The 12,500-nt window shown below is 46.8% G+C and overlaps 1 protein-coding gene across 1 annotated transcript in view; it reads left to right on the top strand.

The window, feature by feature from the left end:
- Positions 1-320: 320 nt before the first annotated feature.
- Positions 321-12,500, top strand: part of LOC135532344 (high mobility group protein HMGI-C-like) — a gene marked incomplete at its 3' end in the record, with an annotated part of 31,677 nt that continues 19,497 nt past the window's right edge. The window contains exons 1-2 of the mRNA XM_064959910.1: positions 321-1,094; positions 7,390-7,476. Coding sequence (XP_064815982.1) covers positions 972-1,094; positions 7,390-7,476 — 210 coding nt within the window. The remainder of the gene's footprint in view (positions 1,095-7,389; positions 7,477-12,500) is intronic.

Raw genomic sequence — 12,500 nt, forward strand, 5'->3', positions numbered from 1 at the left:
CTTTGTCTCACTGCAGAATTACTCATGTTTTCTCTGGCATAGGGCCAGTTTTTTTCTTGTTTTGTGGTGCTTCCCTCACTCTCTCTTCCTCACCGCCATTATCCACCCACAGGAAAGGTGCTTTCTCTCTCTCTCTCTCTCTCTCTCTCTCTCTCTCTCTCTCTCTCTCTCTCTCTGTCTCTCTCTCTCTCTCTCTCTGTTTCTCTCTCTCTCTCTGCTTCTGTCTCTCTCTCTCTCTCTCTGCCTCTCTCTCTCTCTCTCTCTCTCTGTCTCTCTCTCTCTTTTTATTTTTACCTCATTCTCATTCAGTGAGTAGGCTGGTTTCGTGTGGGCTGTGGAGATGCATTTATAATGCCCTCTGTTTTTTTAGTAGTCTTGCCAATCCCATGTAAAAACTCTTGCCCTGGGGGCCATATAGCCTATAGGGTATTAACGTCTAGTTATTGGTATTTGTCAGTCAAATCGTGACACGTGGATTTGACAGTGCTGCAGCTGTCACCATTTCATTTCAATAGTTCTCCCGCTCATTTGTAAGGACAGGAGCTGAAATTCCAATCGATCACGGGCTTATTTTATCACCAAAGCCACCCCCCACCCACTTCGACAGAAAGGGGAGACGGGGAGGGTTTTTTCCTGAGCCAAATACCGAAGTGGGCAGCACGTGCTGTTCATAATACACCCAAGCAACATCAAAATCCCTCCAGGCATTTTTTTCCTTTTGTTTTTCTTTTCAGCAGCACAAACTTATTCCGATTCATTTTAATAGCCGACCCGCCGGTTGATTCGTGCATTAGTTTACAACAGGAGGATTCCCCCTTTCAAACTTTTGCACCAGGACGTCCGGTGGCTGGCGGTGTGGTCGGTTGGTGTGCGGGCAGGCAGGGCAGGATAGGATCCAGGCTGACCGTGTGTGTAGTACAGTAGACTAGAAGCTGCTGCAAGAGAGATTACTATTTTGGTACAAAGTCACAATGAGTGCACGCGGTGAAGAAGCCGGGGAGAGTTCAGGGACCGGGACCCAGGAGCCGGAGCCTGCGGCGGCTGCAGAGGCTCCGGTCAAGCGCAGACCGGGCAGACCGAGGAAGCCTGTTAAGGTCGGTCCTAATGTATTTATTTATCCGATGTAGGTTAACATACATGTCAGACATATATGCAGTTGCTACTATGCTAGTGTGTGTGTACGTTCCCATTGCGCTTTGGGGATAGGCAACTCTGTCCGGATGCAGCTTGCAGCGCTATACCGATGTCGTTAACGCAAAACTTGGAACAATCAAACCGATCTGCAGGGACAGTAAAGCATGGCATGTTGTTGTTACTGTTTACACACGCAAAAAAGGTTCGGGTTGTTTTGAAATGTGGTTATAGGGAGTTAAGGTTGGCAGTGATTGTAAGTAGATAGGACTCGGTCGTTGTAGATAAGCCCATCGAACCGTCGCGGCTGAGTTTCACGATTCAACAACATATAGGATCGCAGAACTATACAATTCCATTTATGTCAAATATACAGGGAATAATATTATTGTGTGAAATGTAACGGCTGTTTCTAGTTTATAAATCATATAGAGCTAAGGATGTTGTATCCCCCTTTGCTTCGCCAGTAAATCTCAGCTATAGGTTGAGCCAATGCAATAGCTGCACCACGTACTTTATTTCGTAACACATTTCCTTCAACATAACTTTGCCACGAACGACTCAACAATTGTGTGTTTGCATTTGATATGACCTGTTCTTGTTTATTTTTGTTGTTGTTGATGTTTATTATAATTATTTTTTGACGCGAATCGTTTCGAGACGGACGGGCTATGTATAAGCTGTTCCTTGTGTAGCAACCTTGTTTAGGCGATGTTTCTGATTGACGGTGCCTAGTGATCTATAGACATCTCATCAGATACACCAGACGTGTATTTAAAGGCTTCATGTAGACGTGTTTACTGTTAATTAAGGATATGATTCAGTGCCGAGAGGAAGTCGTGATGTGACTCACATCAACATTCATAAAACACATTCCCAATTGAAAAAAAATGCAAAACACCAACTGGTGGCCGAAGCACAACAGTTTGGCATGAGATACCCCTTTCATACCCAGACAAATATCCCACTAATTTACCATGCCAGCTTCTGTATAGCAGCTGTTATCTAAAAGGGATATGGGGTAAAACATGTTTTTTTAAGGTAAATGAATAGCATCAAAAAGACCTAGTCGCGATTCCTGCATTTTCACAGACCCTGTAACTAGAATACAGGTACCAGGTCAGTGTGAATGGTTCTCTACAGGTATCAGGTCAGTGTGAATGGTTCTCTACAGGTACCAGGTCAGTGTGAATGGTTCTCTACTTCTCTACAGGTACCAGGTCTGTGTGAATGGTTCTCTACAGGTACCAGGTCTGTGTGAATGGTTCTCTACAGGTATCAGGTCAGTGTGAATGGTTCTCTACAGGTATCAGGTCTGTGTGAATGGTTCTCTACTTCTCTACAGGTACCAGGTCTGTGTGAATGGTTCTCTACAGGTATCAGGTCAGTGTGAATGGTTCTCTACAGGTATCAGGTCAGTGTGAATGGTTCTCTACAGGTATCAGGTCAGTGTGAATGGTTCTCTACAGGTATCAGGTCAGTGTGAATGGTTCTCTACTTCTCTACAGGTATCAGGTCAGTGTGAATGGTTCTCTAATGGTTCTCTACAGGTACCAGGTCTATGTGAATGGTTCTCTACAGGTACCAGGTCAGTGTGAATGGTTCTCTACAGGTATCAGGTCTGTGTGAATGGTTCTCTACAGGTATCAGGTCAGTGTGAATGGTTCTCTACAGGTATCAGGTCTGTGTGAATGGTTCTCTACAGGTATCAGGTCTGTGTGAATGGTTCTCTACAGGTATCAGGTCTGTGTGAATGGTTCTCTACAGGTATCAGGTCTGTGTGAATGGTTCTCTACAGGTATCAGGTCAGTGTGAATGGTTCTCTACAGGTACCAGGTCAGTGTGAATGGTTCTCTACTTCTCTACAGGTACCAGGTCTGTGTGAATGGTTCTCTACAGGTATCAGGTCAGTGTGAATGGTTCTCTACAGGTATCAGGTCTGTGTGAATGGTTCTCTACAGGTATCAGGTCAGTGTGAATGGTTCTCTACAGGTACCAGGTCAGTGTGAATGGTTCTCTAATGGTTCTCTAATGGTTCTCTACAGGTACCAGGTCAGTGTGAATGGTTCTCTACAGGTATCAGGTCAGTGTGATTGGTTCTCTACAGGTATCAGGTCAGTGTGAATGGTTCTCTACAGGTACCAGGTCAGTGTGAATGGTTCTCTACATGTATCAGGTCAGTGTGAATGGTTCTCTACAGGTATCAGGTCAGTGTGAATGGTTCTCTACAGGTATCAGGTCAGTGTGAATGGTTCTCTACAGGTATCAGGTCAGTGTGAATGGTTCTCTACAGGTATCAGGTCAGTGTGAATGGTTCTCTACAGGTATCAGGTCAGTGTGAATGGTTCTCTACAGGTATCAGGTCAGTGTGAATGGTTCTCTACATGTATCAGGTATCAGGTCAGTGTGAATGGTTCTCTACATGTATCAGGTCAGTGTGAATGGTTCTCTATCACAGGTATCAGGTCAGTGTGAATGGTTCTCTACAGGTATCAGGTCAGTGTGAATGGTTCTCTACAGGTATCAGGTCAGTGTGAATGGTTCTCTACAGGTACCAGGTCAGTGTGAATGGTTCTCTACAGGTATCAGGTCAGTGTGAATGGTTCTCTCAGGTATCAGGTCAGTGTGAATGGTTCTCAGGTATCAGGTCAGTGTGAATGGTTCTCTACAGTGTATCAGGTATCAGGTCAGTGTGAATGGTTCTCTACAGGTATCAGGTCAGTGTGAATGGTTCTCTACAGGTATCAGGTCAGTGTGAATGGTTCTCTACAGGTATCAGGTCAGTGTGAATGGTTCTCTACAGGTATCAGGTCAGTGTGAATGGTTCTCTACAGGGTCAGTGTGAATGGTTCTCTACAGGTATCAGGTCAGTGTGAATGGTTCTCTACAGGTATCAGGTCAGTGTGAATGGTTCTCTACAGGTATCAGGTCAGTGTGAATGGTTCTCTACAGGTATCAGGTCAGTGTGAATGGTTCTCAGGTATCAGGTCAGTGTGAATACAGTATCAGGTCAGTGTGAATGGTTCTCTACAGGTATCAGGTCAGTGTGAATGGTTCTCTACAGGTATCAGGTCAGTGTGAATGGTTCAGTGTGAATGGTTCTACAGGTATCAGGTCAGTGTGAATGGTTCTCTACAGGTATCAGGTCAGTGTGAATGGTTCTCTACAGGTATCAGGTCAGTGTGAATGGTTCTCTACAGGTATCAGGTCAGTGTGAATGGTTCTCTACAGGTATCAGGTCAGTGTGAATGGTTCTCTACAGGTATCAGGTCAGTGTGAATGGTACAGGTATCAGGTCAGTGTGAATGGTTCTCTACAGGTATCAGGTCAGTGTGAATGGTTCTCTACAGGTATCAGGTCAGGTATCAGGTCAGTGTGAATGGTTCTCTACAGGTATCAGGTCAGTGTGAATGGTTCTCTACAGGTATCAGGTCAGTGTGAATGGTTCTCTACAGGTATCAGGTCAGTGTGAATGGTTCTCTACAGGTATCAGGTCAGTGTGAATGGTTCTCTACAGGTATCAGGTCAGTGTGAATGGTTCTCTACAGGTATCAGGTCAGTGTGAATGGTTCTCTACAGGTATGAGGTCAGTGTGAATGGTTCTCTACAGGTATGAGGTCAGTGTGAATGGTTCTCTACAGGTATCAGGTCAGTGTGAATGGTTCTCTGAACAGGTATCAGGTCAGTGTGAATGGTTCTCTACATACAGGTATCAGGTCTGTGTGAATGGTTCTCTACAGGTATCAGGTCAGTGTGAATGGTTCTCTACAGGTATCAGGTCAGTGTGAATGGTTCTCTACAGGTATCAGGTCAGTGTGAATGGTTCTCTACAGGTATCAGGTCAGTGTGAATGGTTCTCTACAGGTATCAGGTCAGTGTGAATACAGGTATCAGGTCAGTGTGAATGGTTCTCTACAGGTATCAGGTCAGTGTGAATGGTTCTCTACAGGTATCAGGTCAGTGTGAATGGTTCTCTACAGGTATCAGGTCAGTGTGAATGGTTCTCTACAGGTATCAGGTCAGTGTGAATGGTTCTCTACAGGTATCAGGTCAGTGTGAATGGTTCTCTATATGTATCAGGTCTGTGTGAATGGTTCTCTACAGGTACCAGGTCAGTGTGAATGGTTCTCTACAGGTATCAGGTCTGTGTGAATGGTTCTCTACAGGTATCAGGTCAGTGTGAATGGTTCTCTACAGGTATCAGGTCAGTGTGAATGGTTCTCTACAGGTATCAGGTCAGTGTGAATGGTTCTCTACAGGTATCAGGTCAGTGTGAATGGTTCTCTACAGGTATCAGGTCTGTGTGAATTGTTCTCTACAGGTACCAGGTCAGTGTGAATGGTTCTCTACAGGTATCAGGTCAGTGTGAATGGTTCTCTACAGGTATCAGGTCTGTGTGAATGGTTCTCTACAGGTACCAGGTCAGTGTGAATGGTTCTCTACAGGTATCAGGTCTGTGTGAATTGTTCTCTACAGGTATCAGGTCTGTGTGAATTGTTCTCTACAGGTACCAGGTCAGTGTGAATGGTTCTCTACAGGTATCAGGCCTGTGTGAATGGTTCTCTACAGGTATCAGGTCAGTGTGAATGGTTCTCTACAGGTATCAGGTCTGTGTGAATGGTTCTCTACAGGTATCAGGTCAGTGTGAATGGTTCTCTACAGGTTTCAGGTCTGTGTGAATGGTTCTCTACAGGTATCAGGTCAGTGTGAATGGTTCTCTATATGTATCAGGTCTGTGTGAATGGTTCTCTACAGGTATCAGGTCTGTGTGAATGGTTCTCTACAGGTATCAGGTCTGTGTGAATGGTTCTCTACAGGTATCAGGTCTGTGTGAATGGTTCTCTACAGGTACCAGGTCAGTGTGAATGGTTCTCTACAGGTACCAGGTCAGTGTGAATGGTTCTCTATATGTATCAGGTCTGTGTGAATGGTTCTCTACAGGTACCAGGTCAGTGTGAATGGTTCTCTACAGGTATCAGGTCTGTGTGAATGGTTCTCTACAGGTATCAGGTCTGTGTGAATGGTTCTCTACAGGTATCAGGTCAGTGTGAATGGTTCTCTACAGGTATCAGGTCTGTGTGAATGGTTCTCTACAGGTATCAGGTCAGTGTGAATGGTTCTCTACAGGTTTCAGGTCTGTGTGAATGGTTCTCTACAGGTATCAGGTCAGTGTGAATGGTTCTCTACAGGTATCAGGTCTGTGTGAATGGTTCTCTACAGGTACCAGGTCAGTGTGAATGGTTCTCTACAGGTATCAGGTCAGTGTGAATGGTTCTCTACAGGTATCAGGTCAGAGTGAATGGTTCTCTCCAGGTATCAGGTCCAGACCACCAGTAAATGGTAGACAGACCCCAGAGACCACCAGTACACAGACCCAGAGACCACCAGTAGACATACCCAGAGACCACCAGTAAATGGTAGACAGACCCAGAGACCACCAGTAAATGGTAGACAGACCCAGAGACCACCAGTAAATGGTAGACAGACCCAGAGACCACCAGTACACAGACCCAGAGACCACCAGTAGATGGTAGACAGACCCAGAGACCACCAGTACAGAGACCCAGAGACCACCAGTACAGAGACCCAGAGACCACCAGTAAATGGTAGACAGACCCAGAGACCACCAGTAAATGGTAGACAGACCCAGAGACCACCAGTAGATGGTCATATTGTTGAAAGGGATCTTTTCCTTTAGGAGAGAGAGAGTGGGGAAGGAAGGGGGAGGAGAGGAGGACATTGGGCCATAGCTTTGTGCAATAAATAGGGAATAGGATGTTCTCCTAATCTACGCTCAGCCCCATGTTTATGTTTACCTTGTTTCTCCCCCTGTCTGTCTGACTGTCTGTCTGCCTTGCTGTCTGTCTGTCTGCCTTGCTGTCTGTCTGACTGTCTGTCTGCCTTGCTGTCTGTCTGTCTGACTTTGTCTTGCTGTCTGTCTGACTGTCTGTCTGTCTGCCTTGCTGTCTGTCTGACTGTCTCACTGTCTCACTGTCTCTCTGCCTTGCTGGCTGTCTGTCTAACTGCCTTAATGACTGTCTGACTGTCTCACTGTCTGTCTCACTGTCTGTTTGACTGTCTCTATGTCTTTCTGTCTGTCTGACTGCCTACTGACTGTCTCACTGTCTGTTTGACTGTCTCTATGTCTTTCTGTCTGTCTGACTGCCTTACTGACTGTGACTGTCTCACTGTCTGTCCCACTGTCTGTTTGACTGTCTCCATGTCTTTCTGTCTGACTGAATGTCTGTCTGCCCGTAGGAACCTACTGGAGAGCCCGTCCCTAAACGACCAAGGGGTCGTCCCAGAGGCAGCAAGAACAAATGCCCCTCCAAGGCAGCTGCCAAGGTGAGAACCATGCTACTGAACGTTAACACACACACACACACACACACACACACACACACACACACACACACACACACACACACACACACACACACACACCTCAACACCTCAACCTAACCCCAACCTAACCCCAACCTAACCCCAACCTAACCCCAACCTAACCCCAACCTAACCCCAACCCCAAACCTAACACACATGCAAGGACACACTGCTATTATATATAGGAATTAAACCGTTGTCCTATGGGTGACCTCAGCAGGAATTAAACCGTTGTCCTATGGGTGACCTCAGCAGGAATTAAACCGTTGTCCTATGGGTGACCTCAGCAGGAATTAAACCGTTGTCCTATGGGTGACCTCAGCAGGAATTAAACCGTTGTCCTATGGGTGACCTCAGCAGGAATTAAACCGTTGTCCTATGGGTGACCTCAGCAGGAATTAAACCGTTGTCCTATGGGTGACCTCAGCAGGAATTAAACCGTTGTCCTATGGGTGACCTCAGCAGGAATTAAACCGTTGTCCTATGGGTGACCTCAGCAGGAATTAAACCGTTGTCCTATGGATGACCTCAGCAGGAATTAAACCGTTGTCCTATGGGTGACCTCAGCAGGAATTAAACCGTTGTCCTATGGGTGACCTCAGCAGGAATTAAACCGTTGTCCTATGGGTGACCTCAGCAGGAATTAAACCGTTGTCCTATGGGTGACCTCAGCAGGAATTAAACCGTTGTCCTATGGGTGACCTCAGCAGGAATTAAACCGTTGTCCTATGGGTGACCTCAGCAGGAATTAAACCGTTGTCCTATGGGTGACCTCAGCAGGAATTAAACCGTTGTCCTATGGGTGACCTCAGCAGGAATTAAACCGTTGTCCTATGGGTGACCTCAGCAGGAATTATTAAACCGTTGTCCTATGGGTGACCTCAGCAGGAATTAAACCGCTGTCCTATGGGTGACCTCAGCAGGAATTAAACCGTTGTCCTATGGGTGACCTCAGCAGGAATTAAACCGTTGTCCTATGGGTGACCTCAGCAGGAATTAAACCGTTGTCCTATGGGTGACCTCAGCAGGAATTAAACCGTTGTCCTATGGGTGACCTCAGCAGGAATTAAACCGTTGTCCTATGGGTGACCTCAGCAGGAATTAAACCGTTGTCCTATGGGTGACCTCAGCAGGAATTAAACCGTTGTCCTATGGGTGACCTCAGCAGGAATTAAACCGTTGTCCTATGGGTGACCTCAGCAGGAATTAAACCGTTGTCCTATGGGTGACCTCAGCAGGAATTAAACCGTTGTCCTATGGGTGACCTCAGCAGGAATTAAACCGTTGTCCTATGGGTGACCTCAGCAGGAATTAAACCGTTGTCCTATGGGTGACCTCAGCAGGAATTAAACCGTTGTCCTATGGGTGACCTCAGCAGGAATTAAACAGTTGTCCTATGGGTGACCTCAGCAGGAATTAAACCGTTGTCCTATGGGTGACCTCAGCAGGAATTAAACCGTTGTCCTATGGGTGACCTCAGCAGGAATTAAACCGTTGTCCTATGGGTGACCTCAGCAGGAATTAAACCGTTGTCCTATGGGTGACCTCAGCAGGAATTAAACCGTTGTCCTATGGGTGACCTCAGCAGGAATTCAACCGTTGTCCTATGGGTGACCTCAGCAGGAATTAAACCGTTGTCCTATGGGTGACCTCAGCAGGAATTAAACCGTTGTCCTATGGGTGACCTCAGCAGGAATTAAACCGCTGTCCTATGGGTGACCTCAGCAGGAATTAAACCGTTGTCCTATGGGTGACCTCAGCAGGAATTAAACCGTTGTCCTATGGGTGACCTCAGCAGGAATTAAACCGTTGTCCTATGGGTGACCTCAGCAGGAATTAAACCCACATTCCTGGCATTGTAAACGTTGTTTTGTAAAACAACAATAGGATGACTTGTGTAATTGGCAGATCATTGTCAATACAATGACAACATGTCCAAATCAAGACTCCCATTTTCAGCTTCCTTCTATGAGCCAACAGGAAGAAAGACTCCCATTTCAGCAGCTTCCTTCTATGAGCCAACAGGGAAAAAGACTCCCATTTCATCAGCTTCCTTCTATGAGCCAACAGGGGAAAAGACTCCCATTTGAGCAGCTTCCTTCTATGAGCCAACAGGGAAAAAGACTCCCATTTGAGCAGCTTCCTTCTATGAGCCAACAGGGGAAAAGACTCCCATTTGAGCAGCTTCCTTCTATGAGCCAACAGGGAAAAAGACTCCCATTTGAGCAGCTTCCTTCTATGAGCCAACAGGGAAAAAGACTCCCATTTGAGCAGCTTCCTTCTATAAACCAACAGGAAAAAAGACTCCCATTTCAGCAGCTTCCTTCTATGAGCCAACAGGGAAAAAGACTCCCATTTCATCAGCTTCCTTCTATGAGCCAACAGGATTTAAAAACTCCCATTTCAGCAGCTTCCTTCTATGAGCCAACCGGGGAAAAGACTCCCATTTCAACAGCTTCCTTCTATGAGCCAACAGGGAAAAAGACTCCCATTTCATCAGCTTCCTTCTATGAGCCAACCGGGGAAAAGACTCCCATTTCAACAGCTTCCTTCTATGAGCCAACAGGGAAAAAGACTCCCATTTCATCAGCTTCCTTCTATGAGCCAACAGGGAAAAAGACTCCCATTTCAGCAGCTTCCTTCTATGAGCCAACAGGAAAAAAGACTCCCATTTCAACAGCTTCCTTCTATGAGCCAACAGGAAAAAAGACTCCCATTTCAACAGCTTCCTTCTATGAGCCAACAGGGAAAAAGACTCCCATTTCAGCAGCTTCCTTCTATGAGCCAACAGGGAAAAAGACTCCCATTTCAACAGCTTCCTTCTATGAGCCAACCGGGGAAAAGACTCCCATTTCAACAGCTTCCTTCTATGAGCCAACAGGAAGACTCCCATTTCAGCAGCTTCCTTCTATGAGCCAACCGGGGAAAAAAGACTCCCATTTCAGCAGCTTCCTTCTATGAGCCAACCGGGGAAAAAAGACTCCCATTTCAGCAGCTTACTTCTATGAGCCAACAGGGAAAAAAATATCTACAGCAGTGGTCACCAACCTTTTTCTGAGTCCAGATCACTTTCTCGAGTCAAAATGCAAGCCTATGATCTACCGCTGAGATTTCTTTTATAAACATGGCTTTAAAAAACATAGGTCTATGCAACATTAAGCTGTTAAAAACAGTTCTGTAGCAATGAGGTTTGTGCAGTAGGCTATAGGCCCAGTACATTATCACTGCATATTGGCTAAGCTTGATTTGCCCTGCTAATGTTGTTCTCAGACCATTTTAAATGTATATTTCAACACGGGAGGCACATGATCACACTGGTAATTGATCATTTGTTGTATTACTTGGAGAGGCATCAATTGAATTAGCTTCTTTTTACTGGACTGTTGGTGCCTGTATCTGATGGTCAGTCTCAGCAGAGAGAGAGAGGGGGAGGGAGGGAGGGAAGGAGAGAGAGAGAGGGGGGGGGGAGGAGAGAGAGAGAGACAAAGAGAGAGAGGGGGAAGGAGAGAGGGAGGGAGAGAGGGAAGGAGAGAGGGAGGGAGAGAGAGAGAGAGGGGGAAGGAGAGAGAGAGACAGATAGAGAGAGAGAGAGACAGAGACAGAGAGAGAGAGATACAGAGAGAGACAGAGACAGAGAGAGACAGAGGGAGAGAGAGAGAGCTCTCACCCCCCCTGAGCACCCCCCCTGTCAGCCACCCTGATAGCCCTTCTGACAACCCCCCCACTCCCACTGAGGACAAACACAAGACACAGATTGTACTACTGATGGACTCAAATGGGAAATATATAGAAGAAAAAAAACTTTTTCCCAAACACAGTGTGTCTAAACTCTGGTGTCCAAACACCCAGAGCGCCATAGACCTTCTGTCTGAGGCCAAACTAGGCTCACCCAGCCACATAATAATACACACAGGCACAAACGACCTGAGGGCCCAGCAGGAAAGAGTGGCCACAGCACTGAAGGGAGTGATTGAAAAGGCTTCTTCTACTTTCCCCAACGCACAAGTGGTTATCTCCACCCTGCTACCACGAAAAGACTTCCACCCTGCCACAATACAGCGGGTAAACGCAAGTATTTCCCGTGACTGTGCCTCAAAACCAAACGTTTTCCTGGCCCACCACTCCACCCTGGACTTGAACAGCCTCTATGACCAGGTCCACCTCTACAAGGCAGCAGTGCCCATCTTTGCCCGAACTCTAAAGGACATCGCTCTCAAACGTATCCCCAACACTTCACACAGGAGCAACAGATCAATAGACACCCCACCCAGACCAGCGAGACACCCTCCCAGACCTGCAGGACCCCCCCTGGACCTACACATAGAGGACCCACGCCAAGAGGAATTACATCCAGACCACCGCACACCCAGACACATCCACACCCCTACCCCAACCAATCAACACCCCCACGTCAATCATGCCCACACCCCATTTAGGCCCCCTCAGATCAGACCTATGCCACTCCTGCCCACCCCATGCACCCCACCCCCACAAAGAGGGCCTCAACATGGAAGCCACACATACGCCCAGGTAGTGAGCGGGCAAACAGTCCCAACCCCCACTCTCACACTCGCCCAAGCCAATGGCATGTACCAGATGCTCAGCAGGCTCTGCTCACACTTACTGGCCTGAGGCCAAACCACGACCAACAACATTGGACACTTTATGGAACAAAAAGCCTTTACTATTTCATCCTGGAATATCCAAGGCCTGAGGTCATCTGCCTTTGGCCTGAAGAGCAGAAACCCGGACTTCACCAAAGAAATCGGTAATACAGACATTGTCATCTTGCAAGAAACCTGGTATAGAGGAGACAGACCCACTGGATGCCCTCTAGGTTACAGAGAGCTGGTAGTCCCATCCACCAAACTACCAGGTGTGAAACAGGGAAGGGACTCAGGGGGTATGCTAATTTGGTATAGAGCAGACCTAACTCACTCCATTAAATTAATCAAAACAGGAACATTCTACATTTGGCTAGAAAT

The sequence above is a fragment of the Oncorhynchus masou genome, unplaced genomic scaffold (assembly GCF_036934945.1).
Source record: "Oncorhynchus masou masou isolate Uvic2021 unplaced genomic scaffold, UVic_Omas_1.1 unplaced_scaffold_1827, whole genome shotgun sequence".
Taxonomy (NCBI): Eukaryota; Metazoa; Chordata; class Actinopteri; order Salmoniformes; family Salmonidae; genus Oncorhynchus; species Oncorhynchus masou.